This window comes from Theropithecus gelada, chromosome 3 (assembly GCF_003255815.1).
Source record: "Theropithecus gelada isolate Dixy chromosome 3, Tgel_1.0, whole genome shotgun sequence".
NCBI lineage: Eukaryota > Metazoa > Chordata > Mammalia > Primates > Cercopithecidae > Theropithecus > Theropithecus gelada.
In genome coordinates, this window is record NC_037670.1 from 92,030,345 (window position 1) to 92,058,058 (window position 27,714).

General features: G+C 39.4%; 1 protein-coding gene across 1 annotated transcript in view; it reads right to left on the reverse strand.

Annotated features, from left to right (window-relative positions):
• Window positions 1-286: 286 nt before the first annotated feature.
• ABCB5 (ATP binding cassette subfamily B member 5) overlaps window positions 287-27,714 on the reverse strand; it is a 126,510-nt gene continuing 99,082 nt past the window's right edge. Inside the window, exons 21-27 of the mRNA XM_025379557.1 lie at window positions 26,682-26,782; window positions 25,361-25,501; window positions 14,411-14,567; window positions 10,623-10,820; window positions 8,456-8,662; window positions 2,784-2,930; window positions 287-533 (exon numbers count right to left, since the gene is read on the reverse strand). Coding sequence (XP_025235342.1) covers window positions 336-533; window positions 2,784-2,930; window positions 8,456-8,662; window positions 10,623-10,820; window positions 14,411-14,567; window positions 25,361-25,501; window positions 26,682-26,782 — 1,149 coding nt within the window. The 3' untranslated portion in view covers window positions 287-335. The remainder of the gene's footprint in view (window positions 534-2,783; window positions 2,931-8,455; window positions 8,663-10,622; window positions 10,821-14,410; window positions 14,568-25,360; window positions 25,502-26,681; window positions 26,783-27,714) is intronic.

Consider the following 27,714-nt stretch of genomic DNA (forward strand, 5'->3'; position numbering starts at 1 on the left):
TAATATTCCCCCTGGAAACATATTTCTGATTTTATAGCAGAAGTTGATGGGAAATAAATTCACTTTGTAGAAAATTGCTTTACAAGCAAATGTGCTAGAATATTTTTATAAAGTGAAGGATATAAGCACTATTTCACTTACATGAAATAAGCAAATTTTTGCTTCTTTTTAAGTCTGAAGGGCAGATGGTGTGTGAACAGAACATGTATGTACTTGAGTAGCATGATTCTAGGTATTGATATATGCAATAAAAGAGATCAAAGCTTGCCAAATAATTACTAAGTACTCCTTCTTTGCATTACACAAACATCAAAATATGTGCTACCTCAACAGCATCACTGCACTGACTGTGCATTTACTAATTTAAAGTATATGTCTCGATTTCTCAGGAGCTCTTGATGAGTTCCTTGTTCCTTTATCTTTCCATTGTGCAGAACCACTATCAAATCTGCGTTCTGAATTGCAGAAAGTCTGTGAGTGACCACTAGGCATGTCCTTCCCGTCTTGGCTTTATCAAGGGCATGCTGAACCACCTGGAAAAGAGAAAGACCTGTGATCACCAGTTTAAGTTAGATGTTAGTAAACTTACCTAAGTCAAATCAATTAAGGTAATCTAATAACATTCTTTGCTTTATTTGCTTGTCCCCAAAGGAACTGCCCTACTTGTAAAATATTCACCCTACTCAATAGAAATCTAGAAAGATTAACTACAGCTGGGCACGGTGGCTCACGCCTGTAATCCCAGCACTTTGGGAGGCCAAGGCAGGGAGATAACCTGAGGTCAGGAGTTCGAGACCAGCCTGATCAACATGGAGAAATCCTATCTCTACCAAAAATACAACATTAGCCAGGTGTGGTGGTGGGCACCTGTAATCCCAGCTACTCGGGAGGCTGAGGCAGGAGAATTGCTTGAGCCTGGGAGGTGGAGGTTGCTGTGAGCCAAGAGTGTGCCATTGCACTCCAGCCTAGGTGACATGAGTGAAACTCCATATCAAAAAAAAAAAAAAGAAAGATTAATTACAGATACATTATGTAAGACTTTCAGCTGGAAAAGCATTTGTGAGAATGAATAAAAATGAAATAGTTGTTTATATGTTAGTGGTTCTAAACTTACAGTGAGGAAGTAGTATTTCTAAGTAGAATTATAGTAGTATTTCTACTACAATTTCTTTGTGTAGTTCTAATACTACCCAAATTTCTACTATTATTTCTTTGAGTAGTTCTAAACTCAAAGTCAGAAAGGAGTACTTCTAAGCAGTATACCTAAGTAGAATTGTCTAATTTATTTCCCTAATTTTCTCTCATATATTTTGTTTTGTTTTTGGTAGGATTTAGCTGTAGAACTATCCTGTTAGCATAGGATTTCAGCCAAGAGTGAGGTTATGATGCTATATAGAGAAAGTGGGAGAGGAGGGTGAAAACCCATATTTGTTGAATGTATAAAATGTTCCTAATATGGACATCTCATTTAAATTATTTCAATAACCTCATAAAATGAGAGTATTTTTATTTTTCTGATAACCGAACTGAGGTTAGGCCAAGGTCATACTGCTAGTAACTGATGAAGTGAGGATTACAGCCCAGATATGTCTGATCCCAAAAGTTAGTCATTGTTTATTTTTCATAACACACTGGCACTTTGGGAATCAAGAATAATAATCATCTACAAGTAGCAATCATGGGTGGATTAACTGCCTGGGTTCTTAGGTCAGACACCCTCCATTAGAATTTAGAGAAGTTGGCCGGGCGCGGTGGCTCAAGCCTGTAATCCCTGCACTTTGGGAGGCCGAGACGGGCGGATCACGAGGTCAGGAGATCGAGACCATCCTGGCTAACATGGTGAAACCCCGTCTCTACTAAAAAATACAAAAAAACTAGCCGGGCGCGGTGGCGGGCGCCTGTAGTCCCGGCTACTCGGGAGGCTGGGGCAGGAGAATGGTGTAAACGTGGGAGGCAGAGCTTGCAGTGAGCTGAGATCTGGCCACTGCACTCCAGCCTGGGCGACAGAGCGAGACTCCGTCTAAAAAAAGAAAAAAAAGAAAAAAAAAAATTTAGAGAAGTTACTTAATCTTTCTAAACCTTAGTGTGCTAATCTGTAAAATGGGCATGCTAATACAAGAAGCTCATTTGTCATGTTGTTGTGAAGACTGACATAATAGCATGTAATGCATACTCTATAAATGTTAATGATTATCATTCATTTAACCAATGTTCGTTTACTAAATAAGTGCCTACATGTGCAAGAAACTCCTAGGGGATAAAGGACATAGCAAAATCAAACAGCCAGAGAAGCTTGCTGTGTAAGTATATTCTCATGTGTCCCTTTGCCTCCTTGTTTCCTGCTCAAACTAGGCTGAGTCTGTAGAAGGTAGAATAACTCTCAGGCTCTGATACTGCAGTGTAGATTACTCTTTTACCCATACAAATTACCTTATTAGTTTGTTTGGCATCACTGGAATAATAATAAAATTGAAAAGTTATTTTTCTTGGGCTCTTTCCTTGAATGAAAAAACATTTCAAAAATTGGTCCACTTTTGATAATGAGACAAATTTGAGTGAGAAAACCTTTCTGCAACATGAGATTCCCTCTGTCTCAACTCTCTGCCACCTTCCCACCCCCTACTGACCTTTCTGTAAAGGTCCAAAGCCTTAATGGGAACTGGTGACCTTTGAACTACAATTTTTTCCAGGCCTTTGTTTTTCCAAACTTACCTTGGTTTCTTCCATGTCATTGGATGCTTATATTTGGTATTATATTCTGAGATTAAAGAAAATGATGTTACCTTCTCACTCTCATTATCAAGGGCTGAAGTGGCCTCATCCAACAATAAAATTTTGGGTTTCTGGAGAAGAGCCCTTGCAATAGCTAGTCTTTGTTTCTGGCCGCCAGAAAGCTGTGTTCCTTTCAGTCCAACTTGTGTGTTGTATTTCTATTGTAGGAGGATGCAATTAAGAAAGCAAGTCTTGGTTATTTAAATTAGCATGGCAACTGTGGGCGAGAACCATCTAAATATTCAAATTTTACTACTCTTGAAAATTTGTGTCCCAACAAATGTTGAAATCTATTCTTGGGCTTTGTTGCAAATAAATGCTAAAGCCGCAGTAAACACTACCATCTCATTTACATATCCAATCTGATCACAGACAGCAGACCTCTGCCATTATGCTTCCACAAAGAAATTTTTCAAATTAAAGCATAAGAAAAAAATTATCAGCAAGAAACAAGTTCATAGTAAACACAAATACTTTTCCATTAAGTTATATTACCTACTATTTTCAGGTTAAAATGATTCACAGTAGTAAAACAACAGGAAATTATGAGGTTTCTTCACTGTGGCTCTTGCTAAGCCTCTATGGGCACCTCCTTACAGATGCTGGGATGGGAGTCTCAGTGGTACATGCATCTTTCTGGAAATAAGTTAGGTTGGCATCTTTTTTGTTTTTTGAGACAGAGTCTTGCTCTGTCACCCAGTCTAGAGTGCAGTGGCGCAGTCTCGGCTCACTACAACCTCCACCTCCCGGGTTCAAGCGATTCTCTGCCTCAGCCTCCCAAGTAGTTGGGATTACAGGCGCCCACCACCACACCTGGCTAATTTTTGTATTTTTAGTAGAGACAGGGTTTCACCATGTTGGCCAGGCTGGTCTTGAACTCCTGATCTCATGATCCACCTGCCTTGGCCTTCCAAAGTGTTGAGATTACAGGCGTGAGCCACCACGCCCAGCCAGGTTGGCATCTTGAAACAGTCTATTCACCTTTTCAGGCCACTACGTAGTAATGGTGACATTTAGCACTTCACAGTGTTTCATAGTTCCACTACTTACTAATAACCCAATTTCTCCAGTGTTTCCCTTCATGGAAGGGTAAAGAAAATTTCACACAAATCTTGAAACCATCATGGTCCTCTGAATCACAATTGGTCAGTACAGTTGGGGTAAGCAGGTTCTTGCCTGCTTTTTAGATTGTCCCATTGACTTTGCTTCCTTTCAAGGCTTCACATTGCTTTCTAGTGGCCCTTGGCACTTTTGTAAGAAACATAAACCCTTGGTACCTAGACAAGAATGTGTAGATGGATTAGCTCCATTGAGAAAGCTGGTCCAAGGGTAGAGCGGGAAAGAGTAATCCTGTAGCAGCATTTCACATGCAGCATGTGATTCCTAGCTGTTCATTTTGTGTTGGTAACCTAGAGAAGCTTGAGGGAATTGCCTTTCTCTCCACATCTGACTGCGTCAGGAAGTGCATTTTGGACAGAGTGGGTGTCGCGAACCTGTAGTATAACCTTATAACAAAATGTGTCTACATCATCTCAAAGCTTACTTTTCAATGTAATATGCATAGGTGCATGTTTTATAGCAAACAACAGGTGTCTGAATTACTAAAGCCCAGTAAAAATATCTTCTCTGAAGTGAATGCTCTACAAAGAACACAGACATTCACTGTTTTCTCTTTGATTTATCTGGGACTACTAGCAGGGCTTGGGCCCCTTCCTCCTAAAATGCATTTTGTTAAATTTGGAACCACAGGTAAAACTGTCTGCTATTCATTTCCAAACACTGCAAAGTTCATATTTAAATGAGGGGATTCAATTTTTTTTTTTTTTAATTATACTTTAAGTTCTAGGGTACATATGCACAACGTGCAGGTTTGTTACATATGTATACCTGTGCCATGTTGGTGTGCTGCACCCACCAACTCGTCAGCACCCATCAACTTGTCATTTAAATCTTAAACTAAACATTGGGAAGGGAGGTGGGAATGATAATGAGCTCGTAGCCCTTTCTGCAGCCTCACTTAAACTGTACGTGAATTCTTCTAGGGCAGCTGAAGAAGATTCAAAACTACTTTAGGAATCACTTTGCAGTTTTTGGTCTTCTCTGGATTGTAGGAGAGTGTAAGTTTAAAGAACATATTGGATGAAAACTAAATTCAGATGTTTTGCCCACTGTTAAGCAGAACAGATTACAAATGTAGATATACACATTGTCTCAATAGCTACCTAAAAACATTTGCATATATTTAAACTGAAGGTTTTTTATTTGTTTTTTTGTTCGTTTGTTTGTTTGTTTTGTTTTGTTTTTTAAACAAAGAACCACAGAGTTTCTCTTTAGCCAAAAATCTGAATCCATTTTCTGGCAATCACTGGGATGGTGAGTGCCCCAAAATCACCTCTTTTATGAGAAACTCAAGGGGTAATGGCTCCTTAATATGAGCCTGGAGCTAAAAGTCAGTTGCGTCCTAGGGGAACACCAGAGTCGAATCCTGAAGCAACTGCATTGTGGAGAATCCCTGCAGGCACTGGGTTGGATTTTCAGGGTGGTTCCAGAGGTCAAAGTCCTACTTAAGGATGTGGCTTGACTGGGAGCTGCCACTGGGTGATATTGTGAAGATTAAGACAGAATCATACCTGGTGTGTGTCTCAGAGGATCCCTGAGATCAAGGTGGTGTTGCTTCCACTTCTCTCTTATGCCCCAGGCCTGTATTTCCAAATGCCTGTGGGATATTTCTATGAGATATGTGGTAGATGCATTATATTACTCTCAGCATGTTCTAAGTTGACTGCTTGCTCTGCACCCTTCTGGTTTGAGCTGTTACACAGATCCACACTTCCTTACCGAAACCCTTAGAGTTATATATATTTAATAATTCTGATTTTTTTCAACCTTAGAAGAAAAAATTCTATATATTATACATATGCGATATATTAACTATATTTAATAGATAATATATTATTTAACACCCCCAGAAGGATCTGGGGAAGCAACTGGTAATCAAATACATGAATTTTGTGCAGATGTATTTGATTATTTATTCTAAGTGGGATAAATATAAATAAAGGACTATATTATATCCTCACATCGTTTTGCCACCAAGCGAATTTTCATCAGCGCAGTTCTTGGTTCCCAGAAGGGCTGGGGAATGAGTGGCTGGCTTCCTCTCTTCCTTTTTCCCAGCCAACTGAGCATAAGAGGGCAGCCTTGTTCTACCCAGGGTACTAACCGAAGCCATTTAGTAATATGTAGTTTTTCTAGGAATTATCTGATTTGATTTTTTTAAACAATTTTATTTTGGTATCAGGTTTCCTTATGGTTCTACATGTTTTTGGGGGAACAAAGACATGAAGGTAAATTAAAGTTAAAATTTGAAACACTGAAAAATAAGCTACTCTTTTAAAAAAAAGTTAAAGGAAATAACATCTTAGTTTTCAAAGCCTGTTGTAAAAAGTTTGCACAATGGATCTTTGCAGCATGTAGTTTTGAGTAAATGTGAGAACTGGTACAATAAAAAGAATAGAAGACAATAAACAATTTAAGAATAAAAGTTAGACCAGGTGTGGTGGCTTATGCCTGTAATTCCAGAACTTTGGGAGGCCGAGGTGGGTGAAATTGCTTGAACCCAGGAGCCTGAGTCCAGCCTAAGCAACATGATGAAACCCCATCTCTACAAAAAATACAAAAATTGGCCAGGCGTGGTGGCATGTGCCTGTGATCCCAGGGAGACTCAGGTGAGCCTGGGAGGTCGAGGCTGCAGTGAACCAAGAACACATCACTGCACTCCAGCCTGGGTGACAGAGTGAGACCTTGTCTCAAAGGAAACAAAAGAATAAAAGTTAAATAGTACAAATATCAATTGGGCAGCATTTCACAATACATAAAACAAATTATCGAGATTACGCAGATAATAATCTGACCACAAATTAACAATGCAGTGTCATGGTTAAAAAGGAAGTTGCCACTGAAAGACATTCACAGTGTCACTATATTTATTAAAAAAAAGTGAATCCTTCCAATATATTTAGTACTGCAAACTCTTACCAGAGTAAGGGAAATTGCATTAATGGCCTGTTTCTAGATGTAGGCACCATGTAGTATAGAGAGGAGCTGGTGAGGGAAGGAGTATAAAATAGAGTATGGTGACTATTGGCCTCCACCAAAGAACAGGGCTCTAGATTATTAGTTGTTTGATCTATTGGTTGTTAAACTTAACTATCTCCCTTTAAAGTGAGATAGAAACTTAGTTTATAAAAATCACATGTAAAAATTTGCCTCTACATGAAAGTATCTCTTTTTATTTTATTTATTTTGTGTGTGTGTGCATGTATGTGTGTGTGTGTTGCAAACACTCAGATATTATAAACACTTGAAGTTATAATTATCCCTCTCTGTGCATTGTTTTTGGATTTGTATCAATGCTTGCACTACCTAAGGCTTCTCTACAGTTAGCCAAGATTTTTGACTTTTCTGAGACTTTGTGCCAATTGTCACAGCCAATATAGACATCAAGGTGATAAAAATGGCAGGCAAGGATCTTATACTCTAGTGTGGAGGGGAAACACTAAACAAATAACTAAGTACTCAGGGTAATTTTCAGACTGTGATACATGCCCTGAAGACAAAGTGATAGGGGATAGGACTGGTGGGGACTTTTAAAAATAGGATGTTTAGGGAAAGCCTCTGCAAAGGTAACATTTGAAAGGGCTTGAGAGTTAAGCCACTTCTTCCTGGGCGCAATGGCTCACGCCTGTAATCCCAGCACTTTGGGAGGCCGAGGCGGGTGGATCACGTGAGGTCGGGAGTTCGAGACCAGCCTGTCCAACATGGAGAAACCCCATCTCTACTAAAAACACAAAAAATTAGCCAGGCGTGGTGACACATGCCTGTAATCCCAGCTACTTGGAAGGCTGAGGCAGGAGAATCGCTTGAACCTGGGAGGTGGAGCCGAGTGAGCCTAGATTGCTCCATGGAACTCTAGCCTGGGCAACAAGAGTGAAACTCCGTCAAAAAAAAAAAAAAAAAGAAAGAAAGTTAAGGCATTACTATACCAAAAGTCAACCTAAGGGAGGTCTAGGCTGGAGCAACAGCAAATGTAAATGTCCTAAGGTGGGGAGCAAGTTGGCGTGTTCATGAGACAGGAGAGACCAGCTCGCTGGAGCAAAGTGACTGTGTGGTGAGGTTGTTGCTGGGGAAACAGTGGGGCCAGATCACAGAGGCTTCAGCAGCCCCTGCCCATGGGGTGTCTGGGCTTTACTCTGAGTGCACAGGGGAGCCATGAGGCAGTCGTAAGGATTGGGATCTAATTGGTTTTTAAAAGATCCCTCTGATTGCTGTGAGGAAGAAAAATGATAGAGGAACAAGACTGGAAGGCGGATGAAGAGGCTGCTGCAGTGGTGGGGCAGGTCATAGTGTGGACCAGCCATAGCGTAGATGGGCAGAAGGCAAATAACAAAATGTGAAAATTAATCCAGTGAATATTAACACATTTTGGTCTTGGGAAAATAGTCACGCAAAAATCTCAAACTTGGTTTTTCACATCTGACTTCATGTTTTACATCTAACTTTAGATTCTGGCAATAAATAAATTGTATAATCCAAGGAATACATAAAAACAACTGCGTAGGCCCAATAGCTTCTTAGGCTTACTTGGCAGCTTTGTAATTCAAGATTTCAGAAATTTTCTTACCTCAGGGAGACCTTCAATAAAAGAATGGATATTTGCTGCATTTGCTGCTTCTTTGATCTCATCTAATGGCACCACACGGCTGTTGTCACCATAGGCAATGTTCTCAGCGATGCTGCAGTTGAAGAGCACAGGCTCTTGAGATACGATTGCTATTTGGGAACGGAGCCACTGTACATTCAATTCTTTTGCGTCCACGCCATCAAACAGCTGCCAAAAGCAGAATGGAGAATGGTGTGTGAAGATCACACAACTGTATCGTGTTACAGTTCACTGTATTCAAACACACACAAATCATAACAAGAAGGATAGGAATTCAAGCTATTTCAAAGTATAAGGTTACCCAAGGAAGGCTCATAAATCATATGTTGTATAGAAGCAAACAGCATATAACTCACTACTGCCCCCTCCACTGTAACAGGACCTGACTTTCAGAAAACCCTGTGAAAAGTATGTGGAAATGATAGAGTACTCCACATGTAAAGTGGTGTCATTTTGCACACAGCCATGGTTATTCACATAAATAGATAACAACACTTAACTCATATTTGATGAGCATGCTCACTACGTGAGGGGGACTCTTCCAGTACCAGGCAAATAGTGGTCAATAAGAGAAAGCTCTTTCCCTTTTGTAGCTTATATTTTAGCAGAGAAGGATGCAATAAACACATGAACAAATGACTCAATAAACTCAGGAGAGGAAAGTACCTCTCCTGGTAACAGGGTAGAGCAACTGAGGCAGTGGGGAGGGTATGGAGAGGCATGAGAAGGGGGTTGTCCAAGAAGGCCTTAAGGAAAGGATGTTCAGACTAAGACCTGAACAGTGAGAAGGAGCCTGCAAAGGGGACATTCTGGGCAGGGCAATAGCTAAAAAAAAGGTTCATAGGTGTGTTTAAAAAACATGAGGAGACTTTGGGAGGCTGAGGTGGGCAGATCACTTGAGGCTGGGAGTTGAAGACCAGCCTGGTTAACATGGCGAAACCCCGTTTCTACAAAAAAATACAAAAATTAACTGGGCATGGTGGTGCACGCCATATATCTCAGCTACTACTCAGGAGGCTGAGGCATGAGAATCACATGAAGTCTAGAAGCGGGGGTTGTAGTGAGCTGAGATGGTGCCACTGCACTCCATCCTGGGCCACAGAGCGAGACTCTGTCTCAAAAACAAAACAAAACAAGAAACGCACAAAAAACCCCCCCCAAAAAACAGGAAAAGCACAGTGCATGATGAGGTGGGGAGTGATAAGAGAGGAGCTTGGAGTGGGAGGCAGGGGCCAGGGCATCAACGACCTGATTGATGGCATAGACTCTGGTATATTCTAACTGTGGAAGGTTCAGAGGAGGGAGTGTGCTATGCTATGTGTGAACAGATGAGTGTCGCCTAGTTCAAGGGCGCCCTTTAGGATTCCCTTGAGTCCCTAAACTCTGTTTTGCAAACACTCACTAAGAATCTGTAAGGGCGAAAGACTGTACATTGCAGGAGAATGAGGACTAACATGGCAGTCTGAGTTTTGGGAACCTTTTTGTAGGGGCAGGAGGCAGGACAGGAAGCTTAGTGTGGGTGTGCTGATGTGATGGTGGGTGGTGGCGGGAGGACAAGATAATGGAAAAACCACAATATAAGGTATAGTAAGACAAGTGCCAGGTAACAAAAACAATCCTTAGGTTCAAAGGATGGAGAGATTACATTATTTTAGATATTAGAGGCATGACTTCATGGAGCTGATTCCAATAAGCCTTAACCATGCATAAGGTTTCGACGGTTGGGAGGTGGGGATGAGTGGTGGGAAAGCAGAAGCCTGAACTAAGGAGGTGGAGGACAGTGTTCTCTCTGTCTTAAACCAGAACAGAATATGGAGCCATGATGTGAACATTACACCTGACCTCCAGCACCCATGTTCTAAAGTAATTCCATGGCTAAGATCAACCTTTCTGCTGCCAGAATTGTTGAAGAATCTTTGGACCTTTGTACTTCACTTCAAAGTCCTAACCATCATTTTTGTGATGGTTTGCTTGTCCTCTTAGTTAAAGGTTGAGATAGAGATTTTTTTTCTTTTTAACTTCTGCATTGTTTGCCCCACCCAAACCAGTGGGGATGCTTAAGCCCTAGTGAATGTTTAAGAATAAGACTGCTAACCCCCAGATTAGGTGTGTTTCAATTCAGTCTTACCACTTGTCCTTGCATGGGGTCATAAAACCTTTGCAGAAGTTGAAGAGAAGTGCTTTTCCCACAACCGCTGCTTCCCACAAAAGCTACTGTCTTTCCTTGCTCAATACTGAGGGATAAGCCGCGGAGGATGAAAACATCTGGGCGACATGGATAGAAGAAAGAGACTTCTCGAAACTCTAAATTCCCTTCACATGTGTCCTGTGAAAGGAAGTTGACAGAGTTGAGAAGAGTGACTTGGGAAGGTTGTAACACACTGTAGCATACTGACTAAGTGCTTTTTGAAAATTGTGCATGTTTCCATTGCCCTTTTAATTCTAAACATGTATGCATCTCTGTAGAGCTGTTGACTGCAAGTGGGTTTCTGTTACTTTTTTTTTTTTTTTTTTTGAGACGGAGTCTCACTCTGTTGCCCAGGCTGGAGTGCAGTGGTCCGATCTCGGCTCACTGCAAGCTCCGCCTCCAGGATTCATGCCATTCTCCTGGGACTACAGGTGCCCGCCACCACACCTGGCTAATTTTTTGTATTTTTAGTAGACACAGGGTTCCACCGTGTTAGACAGGATGGTCTCGATCTCCTGACCTCGTGAATCTGCCCGCATTGGCCTCCCAAAGTGCTGGCATTACAGGCGTGAGCCACTGCGCCCGGCCTTCTGTCACTTTTGTTTATATTTTTTTATGTCTGTGTTTCTTGTTATCTTCACTACTGACTTCACTGAATTTCTAAAAACCACTTGCTTCCTTCAGCTTTGCTGCACAGACAGTTCCATTCCGCAGTTAGTTGTTTGACCAGCTTATCTGAGTAATACATTTTTTCTTTTTAATTTGGTTTGTGCTTTACAAACCTTTATTACTTAATTCAGAAAAGCTGGGGTTCTCATAAACTATATATATAAGTGTAATTTTTGTAAATTGGGCCATGTTTTATAGTGAAGGTATAGTATGTTTTGAATTCTGATTTATCTTTCTTATTTTATTTAATTTTAATTTTAATTTTATTTTATTTGAGACAAGGTCTAGCTCTGTCACCCAGGTTGGAAGGCAGTGGTGCGATCTCGGCTCACTTTAACCTCCACTTCCCAGGCTCAAGCCATCCTCCCACCTGGGCCTCCTGAGTAGGTGGGACCATCAGCATGTGCCACCATACCCAGCCAATTTTTGTGTTTTTAGTAGAGATGGGGTTTCACTATGTTGCCCAGGCTGGTTCCAAACTCCTGGACTCAAGCAATCTGCCCACCTCAGCCTCCCAAAGTGCTGGGATTATAGGCGTGAGCCACCACGCCTGGCCCTATCTCTATTTTCAATTGACCATTATTTGGCAGTGACAGTTGCCTAAATGTTTAGTTTTCTCTCTATGCATCAATCTCTTTACTGGTTAATGATTTCTAAACCGATACTCATCTACACCCAGGATGTTTAAAAAAGGCTTTCCAGAACTATCACTAAATGATTAACTTTCCCTTTATATATTTGGTTCGTAAGATTTTAAGTTCTTTTGATCTTTGTGTTCGTCTCAATTGCATTTTAAGTCTTATTAATTTTTGTTGTTAAACAACTAATGAGTAAGTGGATTTGTGTGTGTGTGTGTGTTCGTGTGTGTGTGGTGGTAGTGATGGCTGGACTTTAAAACACAACCTTACAGTCAGGTTTACTAGTCATGTTCGACCCATTCTGAGCCCATCATATATAGGTAAGAAGCAAGGGCAGGTAGGGGTGAGGAGCAACAAAAAAAAAAAAAATTGATGATATTATTTTATCGTTAAAGGAATTCGATGTTAAGATGTGGTTAAGAGATCTGGAAATAGAAAAAAAAATCTGGAAAGATATTTGCCAAAATTTAAGAGTAGTGTAGTAGTTGTTTATTTTAGCTTAGTCAGTATTTTCCATTTGCCCCCTACAACCTGTGAATATTATTTGCATAAACAGTTTCTTTTTGTTTTATTTATTTTTAAAAATTGTTTTGGTGTACTTCTCTCTCTGCATTTGTATAAAAAAGGTTTCAAAACACCAGAATACGGCCAGGTGTGGTGGCTCACGCCTGTAATCCCAGCACTTTGGGAGGCCGAGGAGGGCGGATCACGAGGTCAGGAGATCGAGACCATCCTGGCTAATATGGTGGAACCCCGTCTCTACTAAAAATACAAAAAATTAGCCGGGCGCGGTGGCGGGCGCCTGTAGTCCCAGCTACTCTGGAAGCTGAAGCAGGAGAATGGCGTGAACCCGGGAGGCGGAGCTTGCAGTGAGCCGAGATCACGCCACTGCATTCCAGCCTCTCCAGCCTGGGCGACAGAGCCAGACTCTGTCTGGAAACACGAGGAATTCAATTAGTTTTGTGTATGCTGTAGTATATATTTTGTATAACAGCTCGTAGAGGTATTCTAGAAAACTTCTAAACTTTAATATATTTATTCTTACTATTTTTAATTGTAAATTAAAATATGCCCTGCCCAGATTTTAATTTTTAAAAGCATAGAGGGATATTCAGAAACATTTACATACTAAATTAAATAAAGATTAGATACATTAATTTTATAGCCTTTGTAAGAAATACTTCCATAGTCTATGCCATGCCTATGGTTCTGTAAGGACATAGATCAGTGAGATACTCAATTCCTCTATTATAATCTGCAGAAAGAAATAAGAGTAGCAATACTGTTATACATATAAATCTTAAATTAAAAAAATAGCTTCTTACATCCTTGACTTTCCAACAGACAAGAACAAAATCTTATTTGGACTGTGACGTATCTTTGAAGCATTCTATTTTGAGCATTTCCAGATATTCTTTCTGTCACTAACAGGCACTCTTCTTAATAATTGTGTAGCTCTAGCAATGCTGTATTATTTTAAGCTATCATACATATATATCTACTATTAAAATTCTAGAGGGAAATAATTATAAATTAAAAACATTTAAGTATATACCTAATGACTATTTTTATTTTAAAAATCAAAATGTCTAGAAATGTCCTAAAATTGAATATATATTTAATGTATAAGACTATTATTGAGAGACTTATTTTGAAACTATATACCTTACCTATTATTTCTCTTTTAATATTCACAGTCTTTTAGAGTTTGAGGCTAAATTTGTTTGTGTGTGTCAATTTAATAGGTATGCTTTCCTTTTTCCCCCTTTATGTTTATAAATATATTTCCCATGAAAAATGGTGTCTGAAGCAGCAGAATATTATTTACTTTTCATGTATTATCAGAGAAAAAAAAAACAATCTCCTTCCAAGATCAAAACTTTTGTTTCTAAATAGAATTCAGTATAAGAATCAACGTTTTTTTCCAAGAACATTCTCATAGCATCAGGCATATAAATTAAAAGCCTATATTTTAAAGTATGAAATATACATTTTAGTAGTAGAGGTAAAAATTTGATTAAGACAAGACTCCTTTTCCCCATTTGCAGCCGTAAAATTATTTTATACAAACTTATAACTCTTTATGTTACTATGACATTATCTTTTGCAGAGTTTTCCAAAGAATGCCTTCATTTAATAAGTGGACATTTGTTTTTTATTTTTTTCATTTATATTTTCATTTTATTTTTTCGACTGTTATTTCAGATCCAGGGGGTACATGTGCAGGTTTGTTATCTGGGTATATTGCATAATGCTGAGGTTTGGGGTATGAATGATCTTGTCACACAGGTACTGAGCATAGTACCCAATGGCTACTTTTGCAGCCCCTGCCCCCTCTCTCCCTCCCTCCCATCTTTAGCAGCCCCCAGTTCCTACTGTTGCCATCTATATTTGGACATTTAAGATCATAGTTGTGCTTACTGGCTTTTTCCCTTCTTGGCTGTGGCTGTCTATAGTTGGTTTCTTTTCCAACAAGGCAAACAGATGTGCAGCCCCCGATTTGGCTTTGGAATATTCAGGAGCCAAAACAAGCGTTTCTCCGATGGCCATAGCTCCATATGCAATTGCAGTACAAACTCTATCAAAAGATAAAGCATTTGAATCTTACGTCCATCGATCCATTGTAAAACAGTAGAATTCTAAAAGTAAAGAAAAAAGCAGGCACAGGAATACAATCTTTTGATGTAGACAGCATCCCTTACACTGAAGTCCCAACAACAGTTATCTCTTTAAAAAAATTCTGCCATGTGGTAATCATTCCTTGCTCTGTACACCAAAATGACCTTTGGAGCTTGGGTAATCTTAAAAATGTCTCTTCCAATTAGAGCCACAGATCAAAGTTCCCAACTAGTGAATATAAAACTTCTTAGCCATCTTGATATGAGGCTTGCTTGCTTGGAGATTTGACAGATAATTCAGCTGATAATAGGAAGAATGAATCTCCAGTAGTGAGATCTGAATTTACACAGTAGATATGATTTTTTGTTTGTTTGTTTGTTTTGCATATAATGTAGTTAGGACAGATAACTGAAGCTAAATGACTGGTTATCTGCCTGATATGCTACATGATTTCGAGAGCAAATCATGGGGATCGTATTTTCCTCGGGTTCCCAAATCAAAATCTGACTAAAAAGACTGAAAGAAGAACTTTGATCTTTTAGGTTTGTTACTGATTATGATCTCCATTTCAAAACATGTTAATTATAAAATGGTAAGTATGCAAATGATGTTTGGAAGCACACAGAATATTTACTCGATTGTGGCACAGGACCTGACCATGGTTAAATATTTTCCCCTCATTTTCTATTTCATTTTAGATATGAAAGTACTGTACTGGAATGCAAAACAATGCATCTTAGTAACAAAGCTAAAGGCACAATTAGGCTAAAACTGGACCGGTGTCACTGGCAATATTTAAACATTAGGCAGTAAAAGGACATCACAGAACCCAGTTGCTTGTTTGCAGTGCTGGATAACAGCAAAGTAAACACGTCTGGGCTCCTTGTGAATTTCTCCCTCGATGGGGCCTACCAAAGGGTAGATGTTGATGCTGATGCAATCTCTTCAGTGACCTAGACCTCAGATCCTGAATTTTGTTGACTTTACAAAGATCAAACACAGTATAAAATATAAAAACAAAAATAACACTAAAATAATTGTTACTTAGTTCTGTGATGTCAAGACATTTTTAGTACTGATATTTACAGAAAGTGTTTAAAGCTCAAAATGCCATTTAAATTATTTGATACCCAGCTATAAACATCAGAAATGGTTATGGAGTTTAGATAACCCAATCGGAAGTTTTTTTTCTTGTTTGTTTGTTTGTTTTAAATGTGGTTTTAATGCAAGGAAAAATCAGACTGAGTCAGACTTAAGCCTCAGTCTGATCCAAGAATCAGCAGATGAGCTGGGAAGATAATTGGATTATGAGTTAGGAGACCTGGTTTCTAGTCCCACACGAGTAGAGCCTTCTCTGAAATCAACAACTGAGAAAATAGCTTCTTCCCATGATTTGAGATACGCCAAAATCTCTACCTGTCCTAACATTTCCACTATAAAAGTAATGGTAAGCATTAGACATAAATGTCCAGAGGCGGACGTCCTTGTTAGGTTGCTCTGAAAATGGAAATATTCATGAGAAAGGGAGAAGGGCCTTCAACTCAGAACTTGTGTTTGTGGGAGGTAAATGACCCAAAGGATGGAGAATGGAGCAGGAAGAAAGGGTTCAGTAGAGAAGGGAGAGTACGAGCAAAAGCCCTGATACTGTCTTTATTGAGTGAGTGCTGAGAGAAAGGTAAGTGGGATGGGGGCTGATGCTGATGAGAGTTATGTTGAAGACCCTGGTGGGGAAGTGTGGACTTTGAGGTGATGGACTATCTGGGGTTCAGTCAGGGACACTAATCTTCTTCATCTTTTTTTTTTTTTCTTTTTTTTCTTTTTTTGAGAAGGAGCCTTGCTTTGTCATTCAGGCTGGAGTGCAGTGGCATGATGTCAGCTCACTGCAACCTCCACCTCCTGGGTTCAAACAATTCTGTTGCCTCCACCTCCTGTAGCTGGGATTATAGGTGTGCACCACCACGCCTAGCTAATTTTTGTGTTGGCCAGGCTGGTCTCGAACTTCTGACCTCGTGATCCGCCTGCCTCAGCCTCCCAAAGTGAGGGATTACTGCCCAGGGACAGTAATCTTTATGCTTTTTCTGCAGGTGGATTCTGTATAAAGGTAGGCCAAGGCCCACACATGGAAAAAACTGGTCTGCTACAGAATTTGTCCTTACCTAATCAGACCCAATTAGCTAGGGTGAGCTAAACTGAAATTCAGTTCCACTCAACAAGTACTTATTGTAGAACAACCCGTGCTGTAACTCCATAACATAGTTAAACCAGATCCTTGAAATCTGGTTTAAACTCCTGGAGGCATTTGAACTGAATGCCTAACTGGGAGAAATGTACAGGGCGACCTCTCACACCACTGTTGGTCTTGAGGAGTTTCACCCATTTGGGATATATAAAGAGGAATAATTTAGTATCATGACAAATATTTTAAAGTCACTAACGGGGCTGGGTGCGGTGGTTCATGCTTGTAATCCTAGCACTTTGGGAGGCTGAGGTGGGTGGATCACGAGGTCAGGAGTTTGAGACCAGCCTGGCCAACATGGTGAACTCCATCTCTACTAAAAATACAAAAATTAGCTGGGTGTGTTGGCACATGCCTGTAATCCTTGCTAATCAGGAGACTTAGGCAGGAGAACTGCTTGAACCTGGGAGGTGGAGGTTGCAGAGAGCCGAGGTCATGCCACTGCACTACAACAAAACAGCAAAAAAAAAAAAAAAAAAAAAGCTCTCACACTTCTGTAGACATTAGCATGGCAGTCAAATCACAACTTTCCAAGTCCTTACTCACTAAGTTTCTTTCTTTGATTAGAAAGCAGAGTATCTTTCCCCATAGAGGTAGTCATTAAAATTATTCCCATGCTCATCTATGTATCATCCATATACAACCCAGAGACTGCTTCCCACCCTAAATCCTTTTCTCAACAGATAGGAGAGAGAAAATAAGCAACTAACATTTATTTGGTTCTTTGGATCCTAGAATGTTTTCATATACAAGATACCATCTAATCACCTAGGAGATAAGTAGAATGGAAACTTATCAGTCAATGAATGAGGAGGCTCCAGCTCAGAAAAATTATGCAATTTGCCCAGAAGCACATGAAACTGTAGGGTTGGAACGTGAGCTGCCTTCCTCTCTGTATTTTCTCCTACATGGTCTTACTTGCAGTGGAAAGCTGGCTGGAATGGTCTTTTCCTACAGGTTGGAGTTCGTTACCACTTGTTTCCCATTTTAGAATCTTCACAAGGCCCTAGATATCAACTGTCTTTTGATTTCTCTCCTTTAGGTCCCTTCAGTGGTTGATTTAGCCTTCTTACCTTGTCCTTGTCTGTCTCTTCCGGATAATCTCTGGGGAGGAGCCAGGCAAGAGCTGGGTGGCTGCCATGGCACCAATATGGAAAGAAGTCTTTCTTGTTTTCTTTGTTTTGTCTAACCAGTGTTGCTTTCCTAATCATAACAATGACACAGTTCTTCCCCAGCTGCCCAGCCTCCTAGGGCAAAAATGATGGTGCAGGCCTAGCTCACTTCTGTCCATCCTTTATTATTTCAAGGTATCGACCAACTGTTAATATTCATTGAAAACCCATCTATGTTGCTCTTTTGGCCAATAACCACATTATTATTGGAAATACAATATGGTTTCTTGTCAAGAACTGCATTTGGTGTTTAAGAGAACTAGGACATACACCCATAAACTGCCTGGTTCTGCTTCTCAGGCAGTTTTCAAAGCTGTGACTTTCATTATTACTGCACTGAAGGCTGCCATGTCCTGATTCTTTCTTACCTATATACTCTGCTTAGCTTCTTGATAATATAGATAGAAAATACGGAAGAAACTCACAGAGATAGAGAAAGCTTTGCAGTGGGAAAAGGAAGGTTACAGAAACCTCTCCTGATTAGGAATGGTTCTTGGTCTGTATTGCAAAAGGCAAGTCAGCTGGAAACTAGCCTAAAGGGACTAACACAAAGAGACAGGAGAAAATAAACTTATTTTGTACTTCTAAATCTGCATATTTATAGTGAAATAACAAATAGAATATGTTACCAGGACTAACAAAGGGAGAGGTGAGTGTTTTACTATACATGTGTGCATGAGAACCTAAACAAGAGATTTTTTAAATGCCATTATACCTTGTCTGTAAGGCAGCAGAATGAAAACGTTATCACCTTTTTTTAAATGCTCATTTCAGATAAACTTCTACAAGAATAGAGATAGAGAGATAGAGACAGCTTCTACCATAAGACATGCATGTTGTCTTTTTTTTCTTTTAGAGGCTTTTTTCCTCTAAAAAGCCTTGCTGACAAATTAATATTATGAGCACATTAAAGAATTTTGCTGTTAAAACTCCCTTTTGTATCTCCCTTTCTGAGACACAATGTCATTTTTGAAAGAGACACAGATAACCCATCTTTGTAGCTATAAATTATGCCTTGGAGTAATCTGGAATGTTTGATAAAATGAAGATTCCTGCCCCATACTAGATCTACAAATCAGATTTTGCAGGACGAAATCTACATATCTACAGTTTTAACCAGTTCCTAGATTGATGAGTTGGAAAACCGTTGGTTTAGAGAATGGTGCAAAGTGCTTTCTACCTAAGGATAATTCTAGTAAGAGGGAGTTTTCTTTGTAAATTCCTTTGGTTTAGCTAGTTGATGAGATTGAAAGCTGTCTGTCATCCTAGATTCTGGAAGATACAGAGTCTTCTGGACCAGATATAATTTAGTGTGTCTAAAGGGACCTTGTGACACATTCATGGTAGTTGGGGTCACATTTGGTCTGTAGGACCAAATCCTCTTTGGTGTTGAAGACAAATCTCATCTATTGACATTATGCATAGTGCTATGTTTCTCTTTTGGCCAATAACCACATTTAATACTGGAAGAGAATTCCTAGAGAATCATTTGTCCATACTCCAAAAGTATGGGTACCCTTATTCTGTCTGTATTCTGATTGAATGGGACTCAAAAAGTGAGGCTGGGTATGGTGGCTTACACCTGTAATCCTAGCATTTTGGGAGGCTAAGGCAGGTGGATCACTTGAGATCCGGAGTTCGAGACCAGCCTGGCCAACATGGTGAAATATGGTCTCCACCAAAACATACAAAAATTAGCCTGGTGTGGTGACATGTGCCTGCAGTCCCAACTATTCAGGAGACTGAGGGCGGGAGAATTGCTTGAACTCAGGAAGCGGAGGTTGCAGTGAGCTGAGATTGTGCCGCTGCACTTCAGCCTGGGTGACACAGCGAGACTCCAACTCAAAAAAAAAAAAAAAAAGAAAAGTAATACCAGTGATCTAGCTCAGACAGCTCTCTATTTCTTCCTTCCCCTGGGGCACTGGGAAATACCAAGGTGGTACTATTCTTTAATTATTACTCTTATGTTCTGAGAGTTAAAATGCTTATGTATCTAGAAGAGACCGCCTTTTAATGAATTTAATTAAAAGAAATTCAGGAAGCATGGTAGGCCAGCTCAGGGAAGAAATTTTTTATTGGGGACTTTTCATTCTTCTATTTTAGGGCTATAACATAACACTAAGCAAGTCACTTGTTCCATTTATATGTGAGGAATCAGCCCAACTTTGAATATTCAAATGTTTGAAAAACTAAGCCAGACTTATTTAAAAAATAATTTCACAGAAATATTCTATGAATATTTGGCTACAGAATTTATAATAATTTTATATATATATATATAGTAAGCCTAACCTCTGGCATCTGGAACCATGAACTTGAATCTGTGCTCTGCTACTTACTGATTACGTAACTTTGAGCAAGTTAGGTAACGTCTTTGAGTCTTAATTGTTCTCATCTGTAAAATGGGAACCATAGTATTTCACAGGGTAGTTTAGAGCATTAAACAGATAATACACGGCAAATTCTTAAAACTGAGTAAAGATTCAATCAAGGTTTGCCGTTATAGCAATTTTCATAAGTAACGGAATGGTTAGCAGTCCTGGGAAGCCCCTTAAAGGAAACATCCTGACTGGTGTCATTTGCTGGCATGATAGTACTGGCATGATTTTGAGGTTGTATCATTCTTCAACTGAGACATTTTTTGCTTAGTTTTAATCTAAACAAATCTCAGTAGGTAGAGGTAAATTCTCAATTCCACACATCGTATTTTATATCAATGGTTGCCCTCGATTTAGATCCAGTCCTCCTGCCAAAGCACCTGGTATTAGACATATGGGTGTAGAAAAGAAGAAAATTAGAAGAATTTGTGAAAAACAGACTCCTATTTTCAAAGTGTGAAGGTGACTCCGAGGCACATTTCCAGAAATGACTGGACTGCCTAATTATGTACCATTCCAAATCTCCCCCTTAATTTTGATTCAGTCATTCATTCAGTAAATATTTATTGTGTATCTATTATGTTCCACCCACTTATTTTTGGCTTTTGGGAAACATCAGTGAATAAGATAGGTTACAACTTGCTCTCAGTCTATGCACTCATAAATATGGAAACACAAAATATAATTTAATAGAATCATAAGTGTCATAAGTGTTATAAACAAAACATGGTGATGGGAAAGAGAGTGATGAGGAGGGAGGGTTAGAGGAACTACTTTGGACCCTCAGTGACAGTCCCTCTGAGGAGTGGACTTAGCCTGGGTGCCTGGGTATTCCAGGCAGAGAATAGCAAGTGCAAAGACCCTGCAATGGGGAGGTCCAGGGACAGACATAGCAAGTGTGGGACTGACGAGTAGTTCACATGGGAGGCAGAAGTGGATGAAATTGGAAAGAAATGCAGCAGCCCCATCATGAAGGTCTTTCAGGTCATGGTAAGGACTTTGGCTTTATTCAAATTTCAATGGGAAGATCTAGATCTTGCAGAATTTTAATAAACTGGTGCTATTAGATTTGTGCGTTAAATGATCAGTCTGGCTGCCGTATGGAGAATGGATTATAGGGAAGCAAGAGTGGACACAAGGACATTGGTGAGGTTGTTGCAGTGGTCCAGTCAAGACAGGGAGGACTTGGATGAGGGTGGAAAGGATGAGAAGAATTTTGGAATTAGGGTCATGAGGAATCAGTGATTTATGTGGTGGACAATGACAAGAGAAGCAACACGGATGACTCCAACATTTTTGAGCTGAGCAACTGTGTGGATGGTGGTTGGTGTTATTAGTTAAGATGGGAAAGTTTTGGGGAAGAGAACCTTTGGGGAGAAAAAACTTAAATTCTGTTTTGAACACATTGAGATATTAGTCATCCAAGTGGAGGTGTCTTGTAGGTAGTTGGATAAGGGTCTGGTGCTCAGGGCAGGGCCAGAGTTGGAAGTATACAGACGGAAGTTATCAGGACACAGGTGGTATTTAAAACTGACAGATTGGATGAGATCACTAATGAAAGTGTAATAAATGAAAGGTCTGAGAGCTCTAACGCTCTCCAACACACAGAGGCCTGGCTGAAAAACAGGATCCAGTAAAGAAAGTGGAGGAGGAGGGGCCAAGGACAAAGGAGAAAAGCCTAGAGAAGCCTGGAGAAGAAAATGTTTCAGGAAAGAGATGTCAAATGCTATTGAGAGGCCAAGTTAGAGGAGAACTGAGAACTGCGGGGGCTGAGTATGGATGGGCGGGATGGAGGTCAGTGGGACCCTGAGAACCAGTCCTTCTAGTGGAGTGTTGGGGAACTAAGGCTTCACTGGAGTGAATTTGAGATAGAAGCAGTGTAGAGAGCAAGAATAGGGAACGCTTTGGAATTTGCTTTGCTTCAAAGGAGAGCAGAGACATTGGAAATAGGCAGAAGGGGACTTATGGTCCTGGGAGACATTTCTTTTTCATATTATATATAAGTGTGTGTGTGTGTATATATATATATATATATACTTTTTTTTTTCCCCTTGAGATGGAGTCTTGCTCTGTTGCCCAGGCTACAGTGCAGTGGTGCGATCTCGGCTCACTGCAATGCAACCTCTGCTTCCTGAGTTGAAGCAATTCTCCTCCTTCAGCCTCTCAAGTAGATAGGATTACAGGCGCCCATCACCTCACCCAGCTAATTTTTGTAGTTTTTAGTAGAGACGGGGTTTCACCATGTTTGCCAGGCTGGTCTTGAACTCCTGACCCCGTGATCCACCCGCCTCGGCCTCCCAAAGTGTTGGGATTACAGGCATGAGCCACCATGCCTGGCCTTCTTATATTTTTTATAGGTGTGATTACAAAGCAAAGAAAGACTGGTGACAGAGAAATTGATGAAAAGAGATGAAAATTCTTCTGTGAGATTTTAGAAAATCATCAAACATCCTACATTACTATGAATATGTTTAATTGGCTTGCTTTCTACTAATACTCAAAACTAGTTATACAGAAGGAATGGTGACCTGGGGATTGAAGAAGGCTGCAGAAAGTTTAGAGCAACATGAAGAAAACATATTTTGAGTTTCAACTATTGGCTTGCAAACAAACTTTTGGAATACAACCAATTTTCAAAATTGGGAGTGCCTGGATTATATTAGAACAAAGGAAAAACTGGCTAATGGGGACTGGTGAGCTGAATAATTTATGTGTTTCAGATTTTGTTTCTTGTTAATCTACCTAAGTAATTAGTTTTATGTAATGAGAATGAAGTCCAAGGCTAAATATAATTGTGGTTTATATAAGTTCACACAGGCAATAGTACACACTATTTTAGAGGCTAGGAGAACATAGGACAGGGAACTTGCAATTTCTGTTGAAATTTTATTTTAATTTTTTTGAGGCAGAGTCTAGCTCTGTCATCCAGGCTAGCTTGCAGTGGTGTGATCTCGGCTCATTGCAACCCCTGCCTCCTGGGGTCAAGTGATTCTCATGCGTCAGCCTTCTAAGTAGCTGGGATTACAGGCATGCACCACCATACACGGCTAATTTTTGTATTTTGACTACAGACAGGGTTTTACAGCATTGCCCAGGCTGGTCTTGAACTCTTGACCTTTGGTGATCCACCTGCCTTGGCCTCCCAAAGTGCTGGTATTACAGGCATGAGCCACCACCGACCGGCCCTTCTGTTGAAATTTTAAATGCAGATATTCCATTTGCATATTCCGTTTTATAAGGAAATCTGCTTCTAGGAAACTTCTAAGTGGCTTTGGTGTCAAGTAAGATTTAGGAATACTGGGTTGGTGAACTGTGGACTGTTTTCTCATCAGTGCCTAACAAAGAAACTTCCTGGGACTTCACTTAATGCTTAATAAATAAGTAAATAAATAAATAAATAAATACATTTTCATGTGAATAGAAATGAAAAATTATTCCAAGTTATTCTGAAATTACTCAGGTTTAAATGACTTTTGGCCATTTCCTCAAGTTGAACCTATCCTGAAAATACAAATACGCCAATAATAAGGATATTCAAAGGAATGTCCTGAGACTTGGGAAACAAAACCCAAAGAGAAGTGCCCAGTGTGTTCTGCCAAATGGCAGCGTCCTTGGAACAGGTGTAATCTCCCAATTCGTTATTGTGAAGAGGCTGATACTTGCATGGATATGCATTTTTTGGTGGGCTTGTTAAAAATAATATAATGTTACTTTTTTGAGTCAAGTGTTGTATGGATTTCTCTAGTTCTAAATGCTTAGCAATGCCATTTATGATAGATTAGCAATATTTCTGATATTTTAGGCTCCCAGCTCAGAATTAATACTGAAAATTAATTTTTCTAATTTAGCAGTTGCATTAGATGTTCCTATAAAACAAATAAATTCATAACTATGTGACCAGAACTTCAAAATAGGAGCTCCAAACTAATGCTTTGGGAAGAAGTAGCCTCACTGGGATACTGCGTTCAATTCCAAATGTGACATTTTTGAAGGGAAACACTCATTTGTATGTTTTGCTTCTGGATTATTTGCTTAGCAAAGAATTCAGCCTCACTGGTTACAGTCATACTTTAGAAAGCCATCTGCACATTGAGAGTTTCATAATGTGTCACAAATGTCCTAAGGAATGAATGACAAGAAGGCATATTTTGCCCCTACATTCCCATGTTCCAGTAAACTGAAGCAGAGAGCAATTCATCTGGGAATTTAATCCAGATTTCATGCCTTATATCAGTATCAGTATTTTGCCAGTTATGCTGTACTTCTTATAGAGACTAAATAACAAAAACAGTTAGCTCAATTTAATCATTTCACAATGTTAGCATATATCAGAACATCCCACTGTACCCCATATATATACATGTACAATTATTGTCTGTCAATTAAAAATAAAATTCATCCCAATTACCCTGATTTGATCATTAAACATTATATGCATATATCACGTGTACCCCTAAAATATGTATAACTATTATATATCAATACAAAATTTAAAAATATATGTATATTTAAAAAATTCCATCTTAACAAAAATTCAAGCATACCTTTTCCACATATGTGATTTAAATGATAATTCACTATAAACTAGACATCTTTCTGGTAAATAAGTACTTGACCCCCTTACAAGGTTTATATATTTGTACAACTTATTAATTAATTAATTAATTTTGAGACAGAGTCTCACTTTGTTGCCCAGGCTGGCATGCAATGGAGTGATCTCAGCTCACTGCAGCCTCCATTTCCTGGGTTGAATCAATTCTCCTGCCTCAGCCTCCCGAGTAGCTGGGATTACAGGTGCCAGCACCACACCCAGCTAATTTTTGTATTTTTAGTAGAGATGGGGTTTTCTTATGTTGGTCAGGCTGGTCTTGAACTCCTAACCTCAAGTTATCCACCTGCCTTGGCCTCCCAAAGTGTTGGAATTACAGGTGTGAGCCACCAGGTCCAGACTATTTCCACGACTTACATGAACATGCCCTCTGGGGTCATTCGTCCAGCTTGAATTAAATAGGCTCCAAATCGAAACCCTGCTGCATAGGCAAAATATATAAAGGCATGGCTGAATGCATAACAGCTTCCAATAATCTGTGCTTTCTTCGAGGTATGTCTGGAATGTACAAAATTTACCAAATAATAAGGCATGAATTACAGCAAGGTCAATTTAATAAATGTAGAATAATAAATAGAGAGGACTTTGAAATGTTATAATTTAGTAGAAAGGCATTTTTTGAATGATTAAAGAGAAAGTGATTTTTTTTTTTTTTTTACTACTGAGAAATCTTTGAGAAAAGACAGATAATATTATAATTCTTTTCTCTATAGTCATATACTCTCTAGTTCCGTGTAACAAATTTAACTTTACATACTGTTAAATGAATGGGCAAAGCCTGTGAAAGGATGGCTAGTGTAAGAATTAGAGATTTGGTTTAGCAGTATTTAGAAGGATTTTCTAATTGTCTATTATAATCTTTCATTCACAGAATAGAGGAAATTAAAGCGTGGTGCCAACTACAAGTATGAGTCCAAAACAGTACAAAGCTGTCTTTCTGATAAAGTAATATAAAAAGCATCACTAAGTCAATGTGATAAGGAGGACTAGTTTAAAATTAAAAGAGTAAGTGCATTTATTACGTATATATTCGTATTTAAAATGTAAACTATTTTAGGGATTTAGCGTAAAGGGCTGAGCTCTTTTCTCTTGCTCTGTCGCCCAGGCTGGAGGTGGAGTGTAATGGTGTGATCTCAGCTCACTGCAACCTCTGCCTCCCAGGTTCAGGTGATTCTCCTGCCTCAGCCTCCGAGTAGCTGGGACTACAAGTGTGCACCACCACACCCGGCTAATTTTTGCATTTTTAGTAGAGATGGGCTTTCACCATGTTGCCCAGGATGGTTTCTAACTGTTGACGTCAAGTGATCTGCCCACCTCAGCCTCCCAAAGTGCTGGGATTACAGGCGTGAGACACAGCGCCCAGCCCGCAATTTTATTTTCTTTCTTGCGTATGTTATTTCATTAATATTCTTTCAGGAAGATGAGACAAATGTGCATACTAAGTAACAGATAGTTAATGGTAATGTGAGAGGACCTAAAATACTTATTCTAATTGCGCTTGCCCTCAATTCCTCTTCTAGTTTCTCTTGGTGAAGTCATATGAGAAATTATGACATGGTCGTTATTAGGAAAGACTCAAGAGCAAATGAATTAGCAGGCAAACCACTGGAGTCATTCAAGAGTACTGCCTTTACAGAACAAAATTAAGTTTTTGAAGTCAGCATGAATCTACAATCACCTGTGTTGAGTCTCAAGCATCTCTTCATACATTTGCTCGAAGGCTTTTTCCCTTGTTAATGACACTATAGTACGTATATTCTCCACAGCTTCAGTTGCTATCTTATAAAATAGGACAATACAATATAGAAATAAAATTAGTAATGGTGAATCTTTTCCCATTTGTGAATTCCAGTCACTCACACTGGAGACATATTCATTCTATCAAGTCAGTAAGTTTTCCTGACAAGTATTGTTAGCTTCCTTTCCTCCCAGAAAGTAAGATAGAAAAATGACACTTTAGGATAATAAGCTTAAGGAAAATGTCTTATTGAGATTTAGTCTACTGATCTAAGTTTAGCCCCATTCAAGTTTTTACTGAATTTCAATTTAAACTTGTTCCATAGACAGAAGAATAAAACATTAGTGAGCATTATGTTCACATGCAAAGGAGCTTCCTACAAATTATGAAACACTTCAAGTAAAAGAGAGCAGAGGCCGGGCACAATGGCTCATGACTGTAATCCCAGTACTTTGGGAGGCCAAGGTAGGCAGATTACTTGAGGCCAGGAGTTTGAGACCCAGCCTGGAAAACATGGTGAAACCCTGTCTCTACTAAAAATACAAAAATTAACCAGGCATGATGGCACGTGCCTGTAATCTCAGCTACTCAGGAGGCTGAGGCACGAGAATCACTTGAACCTGGGAGGCGGAAGTTGCAGTGAGCTGAGATCATGCCACTGCACTCCAGCCTGGGCAACAGAGTGAGACTTCTGTGTCTTAAAAAGATAGCAGAGATAATCACATAATTATCTTATTCTAGCAAAGAATTAAAAACAGCAACCTAAAAGGACTCAGGAACATTACAGGAAAGTAACATGGCATGTGGTTATAGAATTCTTTATGAGATAAAGTCATTTCTCATATTGGTGTCTGTGAATGTGAAAAGGCATTTAATTCAAATGTGATGAATACTTCTCCATATTTATGTAGTTTATAAAGAGAATGCATAATTACATGGGATTCAAAATGGAAGAGAGTTTTGGTTTAGAATA